At 35.6% G+C, this 16588-nt stretch overlaps 2 protein-coding genes across 2 annotated transcripts; one reads left to right on the top strand and one right to left on the bottom strand.

Moving 5' to 3' along the window:
- LOC107644444 (Peptidase M28 family protein) lies at window positions 1-5430 on the top strand. The gene is made up of 13 exons (XM_016348303.3): window positions 1-971; window positions 1315-1539; window positions 2064-2131; window positions 2328-2409; window positions 2497-2589; window positions 2676-2828; window positions 3052-3120; window positions 3291-3378; window positions 3544-3636; window positions 4060-4148; window positions 4313-4429; window positions 4544-4684; window positions 5082-5430. Exons 1-13 carry the CDS (start codon window positions 195-197, stop codon window positions 5262-5264), a joined length of 2178 nt encoding a protein of 725 aa, XP_016203789.1. The 5' UTR covers window positions 1-194; the 3' UTR covers window positions 5265-5430.
- A 2507-nt stretch (window positions 5431-7937) lies between these two features.
- LOC107644446 (serine/threonine-protein kinase VPS15) lies at window positions 7938-15877 on the bottom strand. Its single transcript, XM_016348305.3, has 11 exons — window positions 15343-15877; window positions 14289-14411; window positions 14152-14197; window positions 13842-14002; window positions 13099-13178; window positions 12468-12573; window positions 12217-12393; window positions 9019-12117; window positions 8582-8829; window positions 8395-8494; window positions 7938-8310 (listed from the first exon to the last, which is right to left on the bottom strand). The coding sequence occupies exons 1-11, from the start codon at window positions 15616-15618 to the stop codon at window positions 8134-8136; spliced, it is 4593 nt and encodes a 1530-aa protein (XP_016203791.1). The 5' UTR covers window positions 15619-15877; the 3' UTR covers window positions 7938-8133.
- Window positions 15878-16588: the final 711 nt, after the last annotated feature.

A 16588-nucleotide genomic window follows, 5' to 3' on the forward strand; every position in this document is an offset into this window, starting at 1 on the left:
GAAGCTATTTATTGTTTTCTCAAATCTGCTCGCATAATATTTTTTGGTGCAAATACTAATTTTTATTGACAAAAATACCCTTTAAAAGCACCCAAAGCAAAGTACTGTGTATCCAATGATTCCAACCTCTAAACTAAAGTAGACCACAGCTGAGACTGAGAGCAGTCCCTCAAAAACAGAACACCATAGAAACCATGATCACAGTAGCAGCAACCGCCGCCAACACCACCACCACCATCACCACCTTATTAGCCATAGCCACCTCCTTTCTCCTCCTCCTCATCACTTCATCCCCAACAACCCCAAAATCCAGCAACTACCACACCCTCTTCCTCTCCACCTCCCTCTCCAGCAATGTCTCCATATCCAACCACCTCCAAGCTCTCACCCACAGACCCCACATAGCATCATCCGAAGCTAACTCCCAAGCTGCAAACTACGTCCTCAAAGTCTTCACTTCCTCAAACATACCCTCTCACATGGCTTCCTATCATGTTCTTCTCTCATACCCTCTCTCCCGCTCGTTGGTTCTCACTACTACTCCCCAAGAACCTCCCTTTAGCTTCTCCTTGAAGCAAGAACCGTATGAGGGTGACCCTTATGCGGCTGTTTCCGGTGAGGTAGTTCCAACGTTCCATGCATATGCAAAGTCAGGAACTGCGGAAGGACCTGTGGTTTACGTGAACTATGGAAGAGTGGAGGACTATTTGAGTCTGAGGAAGAAGATGGGTGTGAATGTTTCAGGCTGTGTTGTGTTGGCAAGGTATGGGAAGATATTTAGAGGGGATATTGTGAAGAATGCTTATGATGAAGGTGCTGTTGGGGTGGTGGTGTATTCTGATCGGAAAGACTACGGTGGTGGTGGCGACGACGGTGGAAGGTGGTTTCCTGATGGCAAGTGGCTGCCACCAAGTGGGGTCCAGGTGGGGTCAGTGTATCAGGGGACTGGTGATCCCTCAACACCAGGTTGGGTGAGTAGGCAACCTATCATGCATCAATACTTCCATTTTTATATAAATATTTAGAATATTGAAAATTTTATCTAGATCAATTATGCATCACTACTTCCACTTTTACATGAAGGAATGATAATTTAGTAGATCAATTATGTATGTAATGTGATTGATTCACCACTTTGGTGCCTGATTGTGTTGATAAGAAGACTAAGGTGACTTACAAGGCATAATTTTGAGGACTAATTTGATTAATGACTTCAAAACACCATAACGAATCTTTTGGCATTTGCTTATTGCATGTGTATACGTAAAACTTGTTCAATAATTGAATATTAATATTTGTATTTGTGCAACATAGGCGAGTAGTGGTGGTGATGGTGAGTGTGAGAGATTAACCAAGGAGGAGGTGGAGAAGGAAGGTGATGTTCCTCTTATACCTTCATTGCCAGTGTCTGGTGCAGATGGTGAGAAGATTCTGAGGTCAATTGGTGGACCTGTTGCTGAACATGATTGGCAAGGAAGCAAAGATGCTCCTACTTACAGGGTTGGACCGGGGCCAGGAATTCTCAACCTCACTTTCAAGGTATCTAAATCTTATCCATTTAATATAGTTGAAGCTTCTTGATCAGTATAAGTTCATAACTCTTTCTTCTTTGTATTTTTCCCTTTGTTTTTTGTTTTTTATTCTACTTCATCATGAAGAGATTTGTTATTTGTGGTGGATAAACGTCCATCACTACCTTACAAGTTATGGTTATTAATTTGGGACAATTCTTTTGATTGAAATCTATTTGACCACTACTTGTTATGTAGTCCAATTTAACTATATGATCCTATTTAGGCCCTGCAAAGTTATAATGCTAGTCCAATACTGACAATTTGAACATAATTATTGTCGTATTTTTTGTCAACATATCATTTTATTTATTATTAAACTTTATGGTAAGAACCGTTAGATGGTTTGACATGTTTGACTAAATTATAACCGTTAGATGGTACGATCATTTCCATATTTAAGAAACATTTATTGAATGATCAGCCTGTGAAAATGTTCAGATGCAAAAAGGCCCCTTAATTGATAAATGCAATTTTGGATATTGGTTTCAGGGGCAGGAGAATATTGCATCAATTCAAAATGTTATTGGTGTAATTGAAGGAGCAGAAGAGCCTGACCGGTATGTCAGAACTTCAAACTCCTGATTTTCTCCAATGATCAATAGGCATTATTGTATGGACTAATATACTTAGCATAATGTTTCTGAAATCAATGTAATCTAGCCACTTGTTGAGAACTCAGAAATTGAAAATCCATAGCCTTTGTTTGTTTTCAGCTATTTTATTTAGTTGTTGTTGCATTGCAACTGTTTGTAGATATGTCATTCTAGGAAACCATAGGGATGCATGGACATTTGGAGCTGTTGATCCAAATAGTGGCACTGCAGCATTACTTGAGGTAAATATAGCTTTGTTTTTGCACTCATGCTTTTGTGATTTCGGCAACCATTGAGGAACTATTGGAACATGTCTTTTGAAATTTCAGATTGCTCAAAGATTTGGGAAGCTTCAAAAACAAGGGTGGAAGCCTAGAAGAACAATTATATTATGCAATTGGGATGCTGAGGAATATGGCCTTGTAATTTTCTCTCTTATTTTTCACCCTCTCTTCTTATTATCATTATACATGTTTTTTGAATTTGATGTGATCATAATTCCCTTCAGATAGGATCAACAGAATGGGTAGAAGAGAACAGAGAAATTCTTGCTTCAAGAGCTGTGGCTTACTTGAATTCTGATTGTGCTGTTGGTGGAGCAGGGTTCAATGCCATGGCTACTCCACAGCTTGATGAATTGATCAAAAAAGCAACTCAGCAGGTATGACCAAAAAGTTTACTACAAATTAATAGGATCAAGGTAATCAAACTCAACACTTCAACTAAACTCGTGGCTATTAGGTTAACTTGAATCATAAATCTCAACTCATAATAAACTTGTTATTCATTACTCGTTAACTTGATAATCTTGACTAGGGTAGGCTTTCTCAAAAAATCAGTGAAAGGAGACAAGAACTTCTTGTTAAATATTGACTCTTATTTAGGTCACAGACCCAGATAACTCATCACAGAGCCTTTATGAAGCTTGGACTAGTTCTGGCACCTCTCCTTTGGTAAGCATATTGCAATTGTCAAAAAATTAGTAAAGTAGAAGCATGCAATTTACTATGCTTTTAGTTTCAACAAACTGGCCAGTGATCAGTATATGATTGATTGAACTTTAAAATAGCAGCATAACTTGAACATCTATATATAATCATGAACTATTTCTTTACATGGAAAGATTGGAAGATTAGGTGGTGGAGGATCAGATTATAAACCTTTTGTGCAGCATGTGGGAATTCCATCAATTGATTTAGCCTTTGGAGGAGGTACATAACACATTAATTTAATCACTAAGATTCGGATGCGTTAATAATACTCCCTCTGTTCCATTTTATTTGTCACTATGAAAATTTGGTATGTCCTTGTAGCATGTTGATCCTTTCAAATATGCAATGATCAAACTATTTTTTTTTCCTTTTTTTTATCCGCAGACACTGCAGAGTATCCAGTATACCACTCACTGTATGATGATTTCATCTGGATGCAGAAATTTGGAGATCCTATGTTTCATAGGCATGTTGCAGGTTGGTGACATTCAATTTCCTTTTTCAGTTTATGTCACATTAAACTCCATCTCAGTTAACTCTAATGATATCAAAATGTTTCTTGAAGACTTAAGAGTTTAATAATTACATATACAACTACAGGTTAAAATATGTTAACTTTTCCACAATTAGTATATTCACAACATATACAGAGTGTTACAAATGGGAAAGTTCTGTCATCATTTTTTGCTATTGTATAACTCGACACTTCATGACCTTATTTGATATGAGAATTTTTCTCCGCATTCAATCGAATCAAATCCTAACAAGTGGTAACAGGATCTAGTCATTTCATACGTTATGTGAAAGAATAGGTCAAGGAACTATAGAAACCACAAGGGAAACTATAACTATATAAACTTAATTCACTTGAATGACAATTGGTTCTGTTGTGGAAAACAGCTGCAAGTGTTTGGGGTCTAGTAGCATTATGGCTTGCAGATGAGGAGTTCTTACCTTTTGATTATCAATCCTATGCTAAGGAGCTCCAGGTTTGTTAACTTTTGTACTTTTCACACTCACACTGTTGTCACTGAATTCGACGTGGCAATATAGTGCCATATAATCTATGTAGCCGACCTCACATTATGAGATAAGGATCGTTGTAACTGAATTTTATAAAGATATTCATGAAACCAAAATGTTTGAATCACAGCTTAATGTGAAGAACTTGGAAGATGAGATTTCAAATAAAGACATAAATTTGTCTCCTATATTGAAGTCAATCAAGGAGCTTGAGAAAGCGGCAATCAAGATAAATGACCAGAGAAAGGTATCATTTGGCCAAGTTTAAACTTAAAACAAACACAAGTTCTTAAAATAACAAGTACCATATGATAAAGTGTTTTCTTTTCTTTTCTTTTCTTTTTTTTTTCTTTTTGTTCAGGAAATAGAAGCAAGTAAAGGTTGGAGAACATGGAAAGAGTACCAAATGAAAGTGAGAGATGTGAATGATAGACTTATGATGGCTGAACGTGCATTCACTGACAGAGATGGCCTCTTAGGAATGACATGGCATAAGCATTTGGTGAGTATATAGTTTTTTACTCTAAGAAGCAAGTGTTTTCTAGGCCAGTTCCCTCATTCTTCTTCTGACTTATAATATCACATAGTCTCATTAACAAAGGCCATGTGAATATTAGATGAATTCTACTGTTTTGAATGAAACCAGGGTTCTAACTTCTGAGAAAGATGAAATTGAAGAAATCAAGAAAATGGAACAGCTATATATATATATATAGTGAAAATGTCAATGAAACAAGGATATATGATTTTACTACTAAAAATAAAAGATGCAAAAACCAAAATCAAGAAATAAGACAGAAACCAAACATGCATTTCTCCCCATTTTGTTGGTATGATTGAAGAAAAAGATTATCCAAGTCCTGTTCCGTTTAATTGTTTTCCATTCCCCTATTTTGCAGATATATGGTCCAACAAAAAATAATGACTACGGCTCTCAATCTTTCCCGGGAATAGGTGATGCTGTGAGAGTGGCAAAAAATCTACAAACTGCAGAGTCATGGCATCGTGTACAACATGAAGTTTGGAGAGTCTCAAGAGTCATCAAACATGCCTCATTAGTTCTCATTGGTCAATTAACATGAACATTTATTACTTGCACATAATTTATTTTGGTTATAAGTGTGCGTGTGTGTATGTATATACATGGGCATGGCTCTCACTCTTAAATAATGAGATCAATTTGGATCCTTTTGCATTGTACTCTAAGCTAATAAAATATTGGCATTATGGAAGGATTGAAGGGACTACGTACTAAAATAGCATGTTCTATCTATCTATTTTTATATACTAACTTTTTAGTTTTTATACAATAAATTTAAATCACATTATTTTCTCTAACAATTCTAAATACATGGCAATAGATAGTAACCATTCAATTATCTTTAAGTAAAATAGAATTTTATGATTTTAATTTCCTTAATCAATTAAATTTATTATTTATCATTATTTAATTAAAACATTAAGTGCAGATTAAATGAAAAAAATATCAATATTAAAAGTATCATAATAATAATAATAATCACAAAAATTTTTAGTTATAAATATTTAAATTTCACACACTTTAACTAATATAGATAGTAATAGTACTACTATTACTTTATTTTATAATTTCTAATGAATTGTTGAAAACTTTTCATATCCAAATTTGGCACAAAATTTTTTTATTAGGTACATTCTAATATATCATAATTAATCAAATTAATTCAGAATTTTATACTATATTTTGTGTTTATATTCTCATTCATTTTTCTTAATTCTTTTCTTTAATTAATAGCGAACTAAAAAACACCTCAAAATTATATCATGAACACCATCTTCCGAAAAAAAATAAGCAAATGAATAGATAGTTTGTTTTTCAAAGTCTTTCTAGTTCATCTATGAAAAATATACACATCACTAGTAATTGAACTAAGTTTGATTTTAAATTTTATATAAATGATGACAAACATTCTTTGCATTGAAAGCTCAAATTTATTTAATGTGTGTGCTAAATGATGCAGACCCATTTAATTATTTCCAAGTCCAAGTTCATGTTGCTTCAGCAACTTCAAATATCAAGGCTCCAAAGCTTTAGCCCATTACATTTTAATGAGCAACAAATCAGTTCTTATGAGCCAAGAGAGAACCGGAATGCTCATGGTTGGAACAAAAGAAGAAAAAGGTAAAGAGATATTTGACACTATTATAAGACTGTGGCTCTAGAAAAACAACAAAGACACAAGGATAATACTACTACTCCAAGGACATCAGTAAAGCAAAGTTCAAAAAACGGGAGAGCAAAACACAAACATGCAAGAGTGCAGAAGTAGTGGAGTAGCTCCTCGGACAGCAGAGGTAATAGAGAAGAGTGAAAAATTATCACATGCAAATAAAGATAGTTTCAACGGACAGATGGTACAAGGAATTGGAAGAGGCAATGAAAAAGAATTGGAGATCAAGTTGCATCTATAAAGCTGGCCTCACTTCAATATTAGAAGATAAGGAAAAGAGAGTGATACAAGAGTATCATCTCAACATACTTGAGCTGAATTCTTTTTCCTTCAATTTGTGCTTCATTTAGATTTTCTTTGCTATAAGCTATCTAATGTCATCTTTCTGTATTTGAGAAAAAGGCTTATGAATGTGAGTTGAAAAAGTTATGAGAGAAAAGGCAAGAAAGATGCATGAAAAAGTCAAAGAAATGTTTCAGTTTATTTGAGTTTGTTGAACTAAGACTAGTTCCCCTTGCCAAGTTGGATAGCACTTGGTGTTTCTGAATCTGGTTAGATTCTCCTTCCAAGTCAGGACAACACTTGGGTAACTAGGCTTTGGATTAGAAAGCTTAGTGAAAGATACTAGATGAATTAGGTTATAATTCATTAGCATTGGTGTTTGTAATTTGTTTGATTATAGTGAAAATTCCACCATGGTTGTGGTGAAAATTGGATGTAGGTTTCATGGTACTTGAAAATCGAACCAAGATACATGCTGCCATGTTGGCCTCATTCTCTTCTTCCCTTCTCTATTTTTATTTAGTTTTAGAGACAAAACAAAAAAAAATCTCCTACATAATTAACTTCCGCAAAAACAGAGTATAAAAACTTTATTTTTGAGTTAACTTGATTCAACCCCTCTCTCATGTTCTAGCACTAGCAAATAAAGAAAAAATAATCTGTCTTAAGATAATTATAATAAATGATAAATATAAAACAAAAATACTTATATTTTTAAAACAGTTCAAAAAAACAAAAACTTCTTTAGATGATGAACTTATATACAAAAATGAAACAAAAAAGATACTACAAAACTCGTAAGAACATATGAGAGGATGAATAAACAAACCTCTTTAAACAAGAAACAAAAATAAAAGAACAATCACCACATAAGAAGATTAATTCTAATAACTAAAAAGAATACAAAAAAAACAAATAACAAATAAAAATATAATTTTATACAACTCTAACATCAGATACTTATATCTTTTCAAAAATGAATAACACTTCACTTTGTATTACTTTTTACTTAAATAATTATATTAAATTATATACAACAGCCAAATCAATAATCGTACAATTTACATATTAACTCAAAAATAATATAACATTTCTAAATTTATACTATATATTATAATTAATTTACCCGCACGGGTTTTAGTCTAATATGAATTAATGATTAATGATATGTATAAATACCTTATTAACCAATATAGTTGAAAAGAAATGCATAAAATATGTTAACAATATCACACTGCTTTGAACAAGCTTCAGTTGTTATAATTTCCAAAATGATCCAATTCTCCATTCATTCATAATACCTTCTGTACATATCAAGAGTATTTGAAAAATTGGAAACTGTTCTGATGTGAGACTAAATGACAACTTGATGGGTTAGTTCCTAAACCTTATGTACAGTTTTACTTACCCTATAAATTGGCACTACTTTTGTACAACATGCCACTAGAACTTTAGTAATTTACTTCCAAACTTTGATGGCTCCATCTCTACCACTTGATAATAAGAGTCTCTGGTTTAACTTAACAGAAGCCAGGGAAACAACAGAATCACGATGGCAACCGGCAGGATCAGTGGCAGCCGCAGATAGAATTGCCTTCGTCGTCAGTTTGGTTGTAAGAGGGCGTCTCTTCGTCTCCTGTTTGTTGGAGTAGAAAGTAAAATTAGCTGCCCATAATTTAAAAAAGTTGGAAATTGTAAGGAGAAGCATACAGTAAAATACCTGTACAACTTGCACTCCAAAACTAGATTTTGTTTCATAAAAGTCATCATTCCCAACACCTTTAATGTTTGGTCCACAGATACAGTAACTTCTGTCGGGACTGCAACAAAAACAGATACAAACACATATTCAATGAAACCATTTTTGCGGAAAATCAGGGAAACAAGGTTTAAGTTCAGCGCAAAACCTGTAATGATCCCATCGACGTATCTTTAAATCAGTGCCTCCAGTCAATAAATCACCCCCAGGCAAGGGAAGTAATGAACGGATTCCAGGAAGACGAGGAGGAGGATCATTCAGCTCATCAACTCCATACTTGCGATTAACATTTCGTCTTGGATCTGATTGAGAAGTAGGCTTACTTGAAGGCCTGGCCAAGGCCCAAGGAAGATCAGACATTTCTGCATCACCGTCATAATTGGCCATCCTCAATACCTGCAGGAAGATTTGTGAAGGTACAAGACAATAAATTAGAAACTATAGCTGATCCAAGTACCATTGAGAAAAATATAGGATGTAAACTTTTCTAGAAAACCAACTAAATGGCACATTTACTGTGACTGGATTTGTTCTAGTGCGTACTGCTTTTATCATCCATAAGCAATTACAAAAACAACCTCATACCTGGTGGCAGCTACCGTTCTCTGCATTCCAAAGAGAAACTTCATTGCAACCAGCAGCAACATACACAAGGGGTCTAGCAGTTGAAGGCGGAGAAGCATTTGGAGGAAGAAAGAGGCATATCTTTTCTATAGGGCAAGCAAGAGAATACTGCCAAGAGTTAACAGGCACAAGAAACCTCAGATCCCAGAGAGTGATTACACCCCTGGATGACCCTGATACAAACCAATTACCACACGGCCCAGATGCCAGAGAAGAAACATAACCCTCGTCAGGAGTAGATTTCAGGGTCCAGTTACTGGAATTTGACCTAGTATCCCACAGATGAATGCCACAATTCTGGGTGCTATACATAATGTTGTAATTATCCAAGGGGCAATTCAAAATGCAGATTATGGCACCTTCCTTGATATCCTTCTTTGTGATATCAGCAATACCAGAATACTTCTCAACAAGATTTCCTAGACCTCTTGAAATATGATCAACAGAAAACATATGAATTAATCCATCAGATGCTCCGATTATTACCTGCGCAGAACTGGGAAGTGTTGCTGCACATAGTGCACGGCTTCCCTCCAAGTGATATGTTAGCCTTGACCTGAACGATATGTCCTTCTCTAGCTTTTTGGAATCCCAAATCTTCACTGTGGAATCATCGGAAGCACTCACGAAGAAACTATGATCAGCAGAAATTGCTATGTCATTTACTGCTGAACGGTGTTCCTGCAGATGTGCAACCAGCACCCCTCGAGGCCTCCAGCCAGAATCCGGAACAGATGTTTTAGAAAAAGATGGAAATCCTGATAGATCAGTTTGGGCAGTTGCATCTTCAAGTGCATTTGAATTGCCTTTAATATTAGCAGATAATCCCACATCTTGAAATGTACTATTAACATAGGCTGTTTCATTCTCCTTGCCATCTGGTTCATGTACCACTCGATGAAACTGTTTAGAACCATTGCTGATGCTAAATGAACCTGAAAAGAGCTTTGGTGCTGGAACTGAACTAGCTAAATTAAAGGACTTATTAAGTGGATTAACCCAAGGCATAGCAGATGAACTGACACTCAGAGAATTCATCTGCAGTGGAGAATCAGATGCTGCGGGAGGGACTCCTATTCCCCGTCTGTCCATGCTAAAGGAGTACAAAGGTATTCCTTCTGACGGCTTTTCATATGTCATACTCTTTACACCACTAAAATGTGGTGACATAAATCCTGAAAACTGTAACTTCTCCATGGATTGAGGATCACGAGGTCCCACCATATTGGTATCGTTATGGATAAAGGCCCCCATATCTCTTAATTTTGCCTCAGCTTTGTCAGAATCATTTGGCCCTGGATGTTGGGCAGCAGTGTCAACAACTTGTTGAGCCTCAGTACCTTGTTTGTCAATCAAGTTCTTTAATGAGCCCAATTCTTCAATTCCCTTTTTAAGTAAATCCATTTCCCATAGTTTAGATTGTGATGAACTATACCAAATCTTCCTCTGCCTTTCTAACATGTCTGAACTCCTGGAGCTCTCCAAAACTTCATAAAAGACCTGTCTTGAAACAGGAGGTTTCAAACATCGCAAAAGAGCCCTCTCTGAAGCAAGAGATGTGGGTTGTCTACGGAGGAAAGGCCGTATAACAGGAGCCAGGAAAACATAAGAATCTACTGCACCCAAGCTCTCACTGCTAGCAGCAATGAAAGAGACAACTGATCTTCGTACCCATGCACTAGGGTAACACAATAAAGGAAAGGCACGCTCTATCATTTGAAGCAGTATCCTTTTCCGGAAGAACCCACTCTTGCAAAGAACAGTCAGACAATCTAAGGCTTTAACAATGACAGATTCTGTTGTGTCACTTAAAGCCTGCTCAATGTAAGGCAATAGATATTCTTCTACACTTCTTTGGCCCACGAAAAAACAGACATAAACAATCTTCTCATAGAATACTGTCCTTAACTGCTCATCTCGGTCATTTAAGAAAGCAGGCAGGATAGGTAAGAGAAAGTCATTACTCTGTCTCACACCAAAGAAAAAGCATAGTTTACCAATGTCGCGAAGAAGTGCTCTCCTAATATTTGGTGTTTGCTTTGGTCCCATTACAAGTTCTTGGACAACTTCTGCAATTGATTTCCTAAGCTGCACAAGTTGAACATCACTATTTATCCTCTTGACTTTTCCAGAGGTCTGACTGGATGATATTGATGGCTTTGGCAGCGAGCTCAATTCATCGAGAACACCTGCCTCACTCAAGCTTATTGAATGTACAAAGAATCCAAAAGCTGTTACTGCCAACTTAGAAATGTTGCTGGCATAGCATATTCTCACACTTTCCTCTGGATCATCAGGAAGCATAGAAAGCATTGGAAGAATATACTCAGGAAATATCTTTGCATCACTGGGAGGGAAATCCCGAACTAAAGGCAGAATGTCACATAAAGTCTCCAAAGCAGCACACCGCACAATAGCTGCTGGATCTGAAAGCATTGCAATCACATATGGGACAACACGCTGCAACCGATCCTCATCATCAATATATAAGGCAGAAGCCCTCAACAAGAGAATGGCTGCTCTCCTCAGGTGAGGCAACTTGACATTGCGTATGCAGGAGCAAAGCAAAGATGTTATCAAAACCATGCCTTCACATCTCATACTATCCTTTGGTAATTGCAGAAAAGGCATTCCAAATGTATCCGATTGATTATCATACTCAGACATCAAAGAATTCAAATCATTTAAAGTAATATTTTTCAAAAAGGGATGGCCATTTCCTCGAAACGTATTGGTAATAGTCTGAAGCAGCTCACCAGAAGATTGCAGATATTTTAGATTTTCAGGAAAGGTAGAATTGGGTGAACTTCCAGTCACATCCCGGGGGCTAGATGGAATATTATTCTTTTTAGCATCCCTCAGTATGCCACTATAATGATCATGAAGTAAGCCTTTGCCTATGTCCTCTCTCCTAATCAGTGAGTCCTTCATGAAACTCACACTTTCTTTTGCAACCATCTCTTCCAAAAGTTCACCAGAAGTAACTTTTACATCACTGGATGAATTGTTGTTCATCATTTGTTTAAGTATCTCCTGGAAAGCACTTTGGCATAATAAAACCTACATTGATTGATCACACATAGAATGATTTAGTTATAGGATTTTTCCATAAAGCCATATTTCGTCATGGGCTAAATATAGTTCAGTAAAGCCAAATACCCTCATATCAGAATGGAGAGGGCTCCAGCAGCGGTAAAAATCATGCAGAAATGGTGAAAAATAGGTTGGGAATACAACTGCAGCATATTCCTTTAGATATCCTTCAGCAGAAAGTCTAGACTCTGGCTCTATCTGAATCATGTGTAGTATCATCTTACGGATTCCAAGGTCTGGTATCTGCATCATTTGAAATCCAATGTTTAAAGTACTGAAGACTGAATCATGAGGATACACACAGATAGATAGATTACTTTTTCAAGATGCTGACTTGGATCAAATTGCCCTCTACGATAAGCCAGAAGTTGAGACAGTTCAAACAGCGGTTGCCCCTCAAGGAAAAGTTCTGCAATAACACAGCTGAAATGGCAAAATGACATGTACATGTTAGAAAATAAATAACACAACCAAAAAGAAAAATGGTGAGAACATGGCTTCTCTACAACACATCCCTAGTATTCTAGTTATTTAAAGAGGAATGTTAGAGCACCATCAAAATTTATTGTTTTTGGCCATCAGATAGCCATCAATGTTTAAAAGTATGGAATAAAGTATGTTGTTGGATTACTAAACTAAAGGAACTAGACTAAAAGAATAGAGTTGATGGCCAAAAACAATAAATTAGCATCTCTCTTATTTAATAAATAGATCCAAATCATAAAAATAAAATAAATAAACTTCAGATCATACTGAGGTATCACCTCTACGTCATCAATAATTACAGCAGTATAATGCCTTGTTGATCATATATCACCTATACATAATTCTTTTTCCATTCAGTTAATAAAAGTTCATGCACATAAACTCTTGCAGCATGAAACATGAACAACTGGAAAATTATATATTTCTCCTTAGATTAAGATTCTTGCAGCAAGGAATGCTCACCCGACAGCAAATATATCCATAGAAGGCTTTAAAGGGGAATCTTGTGCAACCTGCATCTCCCCTCCATGTTCGTAAAATCGCTAACAACCAAAGAAGTTTATGAAAAAAATAGAGTGAGTGGGATTACAATCATGTTAGGGAAGGACAAATAGCAACCGGTAAAAAAGCACAGATCTTAGCACACATACCAGAAGGATTAACCTTCTGACTCGCTAATTATAGGTTAATTTTATATATGTAATTTCAAATAAGCAAAAAACGAATAATCCCTGTGCAATAATTCTGCAATAAAGTTGGACAAATCTGCTAATATACAAAAGATAAAGTTGGGAGTGGGTGCTCCAAGAATCATGACAGATTTTAGGTTTTAAATTCACCAGAGTTTCAATTTGCACACCTCGATTTGTATTGAAAATATCCAAAGGCTTTAATAAAAGCCATTTAGCATTTGCCAAATTCTCTTATTAATTAAGCCTCTAAATATTAAGTTATCTTGTAAGACCACTTGCCCGTGTATAATGAAATTCAGATCAATTACAAAAAGGAAGAACACAAAACACAGCACTATCATATGGAATAGTTTCAAAAGAACATGCAAGACCAAGCTTAGCATTAAACAAAGGGAGGCCAAATATTAAACCAAGCTTTACACATGATTAGCATTAAACATCATGATTGAGCCAACAAAATGTAATAAGATAGATAATAAAAATAAATTAAACAGATATCAAAGGGAGGCCAACCTCGGGTGCTAGATAACAGAGTCTTCTTCCACCAGTGTCAAAGAAAAAAGAAAAATCCGATGGGTCATCATATGGAATGTAAGTAGGTTTGAAAGATGCAAAGTCCGCAAGGTACAGCCAATTCGAGGATGTAATCAGCACATTCTCACACTTAATATCCCCTGCAGAAATACAAGTAAATGCACAAGTCAAGCCAAGCCATGATAAGAGAAGATGCTGCTGCTAATAGATCCCTCTCCACTCTTCTTGCTAATATGCATTTTTTTTTTTTTTGAGGCAAGGCTTCAAATCCAATTAAACCAAGACATACCATGACATACTCCCTTCTCGTGGCTCTGTTGCACAGCTAAAAGCAGCTGTATATTATCCAAAAAGAAATATAGTGTCAGCAAAGATACCAAAACATCAAATGCTAACACTCTAGGGAACTGGAAGAGTAAACAAGACCTGAAAAGCCAACCATTTCTTCTCAACAAAACTGAGAAAAGGCCGAGTGCTTAGCCGATCATGCAGATTATGGAAGAAATATTGCCTCAAGAGGTATGCTGCTTTATCTGTTTCTTGCCAAAACTGCAAGATGACACCACCACATCAGGAATGAGAAAGATCTACTTAAAGTCAAGTACCGAACGAAATAGTTAGAAAAGTAGATAAAGTACCCTATATCTAATAAACCTGTAAATCCAAAATTGGCATAAAATCGCAAAATATCTTTTCAGTAGCCAAGAGAGTATTCAAAATTCTGTCCAACTACAAACTATACATAAACCCATATTTTTTACGCCTTTGAATCTGAAAATAACAAGCTGAAATGCTGAGCTTTCAATCATTCTTAATCTCTTAAACAACACAGGGTATAATGTGGCATTTTTTAAAATATTGAAAACAATAAATAGGGGGAAAAGGTTATATTCTTGAAAACTAAATGGACCTTTTATCCATTCAGATTCCCCGAACCTCTAAAATTATAAACCAAGAAAGCAATTAAGTATCGTACACTCTGCACTTTATTGATCCTAGAGTCAATAATCCTAGTCTTGGGAGCTAGCTTTTGAAGGTGAATTCAACACACTGAATGAGTCAATTCTACAGAAAACAAGTTCACCTATACGAGAATCAAAATCCTTACTTCCCGCTCTGGTAGAAGTGCCGATGAGTTGCTTCTACTAAAGTTACCTTGTGAAGTCAAAATTTTCCTTTGGCAGTACACTAAACCAAACAAGTAAATAACCACAAATGCCATCAAATATCAGAAACCCAACAAAGTGAAGCTACGAGCTTTCATTGGCACATCAAAGTTCAAAGCTTTAAGCCCCCCATAGTGAAAACCCTCAACTACCAAAACCAAACACATCCCAATCAATTAAACACCGCGAACAATAAGATAAATAACATAAAAAACAAAACAAAACAAAAACAAAAAACAAAAAACAAAAAACAAAAAACAAAAAACAAAAAAAAAAAAACAAAAATTCACTGGCAAGTCAATGAATTGGGGAACCTGAAACGGCCAAACGTGAGGATGTTCGATGGATTGGAAGACGTCCTTGATGTGAGAGAGTCTACGCTCATATTCCCTAAGATCGATGACGGAATCACCGCGCTTGAAGTAAACCTTGACGAGCACCAAACCCTCATCGTGCTTGCACTGAATTGATTTGAAGAATCTTCCACGACAAAGGACCTCTTTGAGGACGAGATTGTATGTGGAAGGAAGGTCGTGGAGATAGTACTCCGTAGCCGAAACCTGGGTGGTACGCGCGATTTTGTTACCCATTGTGATGGTGCTGAAGAATGAAGATTGCGTTGTGAGTTTCGATCGCAGAAGCACTTTTTCATTCTATAAGAAGAGTGAAGAAGAAGAAGGCCATGGATGCTGATGCTGATGCTCCTTTTGCATGATGCTAAGCTGCTTCCATTGCTGTGATTTTTTATGTCTGCGTTTTGCGGTCGCCACTTTTGCGTTTTGGTGGTGATGCTACCAAAAATGCCCCAAAATTTCTTGCGCTAATAAAATAAAATAAAAATAATAATTTTGAAAGATAAAAACGAGAATAACGTCTTATAAATTATAAAAGATTCCATATCCATTCTCAAAATAAATATGAATCCTCTTAATTTTTTTGTATTGTTTTATCAAGGATAATTTTTTATGATTTAAAATCTTTTTCACATTTTTTTAAATTTTATATAAAGAATATAGGGTAAAAAACGTAAATGAGCCAAGGGAGCTCATAAATTACGCAAATCCGCCAAACTGAAAATTGCTTCACGAATGAGCCAAAGCACTTCTCTATGCAATTCGAACCAGCTTAGTTCGATTTACACTTGTATATAATTCGGATCGAATCAGCTCGAATTGTTTAGCGAAATTAAGAGTAATTCGAACCAGCTTGGTTTGAACTAAAAACATACATAATTCGAACTAGATGAGTTCGAATTATATAGGAGGAAGCTTCCCAAAGTAATTCGAACCAGGTTAGTTCGAATTACACACAGCACGCGTTTCTAAGTAATTCGAATTTGACTGTTAAAAAATTAATAATTTATTAAAAAAATTAATAATTTAAAAATTAAAATATATATATATTTTATTTCATACATTAAAAAAAATTAACAAAATATTTAATTACGAGACTTCTTTAAAATATTTGTGATTTATCAATTCGAATTCCATACAATACTCTTTTGTCCATTTTTAATAGCTCATGAATATTTTTTAATAAATTTTTTTAATAAATTTATTT

Source organism: Arachis ipaensis, chromosome B5 (genome assembly GCF_059453495.1).
Source record: "Arachis ipaensis isolate K30076 ecotype BB chromosome B5, ASM5945349v1, whole genome shotgun sequence".
In the NCBI taxonomy this organism is placed as follows: Eukaryota; Viridiplantae; Streptophyta; class Magnoliopsida; order Fabales; family Fabaceae; genus Arachis; species Arachis ipaensis.

Excerpts from the sequence above, each read along its gene's own strand:
- LOC107644444 (XM_016348303.3), top strand. The coding sequence starts at position 195 with ATGATCACAGTAGCAGCAACCGCCGCCAACACCACCACCACCATCACC. Across the intron at positions 972-1,314 it reads ATCCCTCAACACCAGGTTGG|GCGAGTAGTGGTGGTGATGG; the intron begins GTGAGTAGGCAA and ends TGTGCAACATAG. Across the intron at positions 4,685-5,081 it reads TGACATGGCATAAGCATTTG|ATATATGGTCCAACAAAAAA; the intron begins GTGAGTATATAG and ends CCTATTTTGCAG.
- LOC107644446 (XM_016348305.3), bottom strand. The coding sequence starts at position 15,618 with ATGGGTAACAAAATCGCGCGTACCACCCAGGTTTCGGCTACGGAGTAC. Across the intron at positions 12,574-13,098 it reads ATGGATATATTTGCTGTCGG|CTGTGTTATTGCAGAACTTT; the intron begins GTGAGCATTCCT and ends TTGCCATTTCAG. Across the intron at positions 8,495-8,581 it reads CGTCGATGGGATCATTACAG|TCCCGACAGAAGTTACTGTA; the intron begins GTTTTGCGCTGA and ends TTTTTGTTGCAG.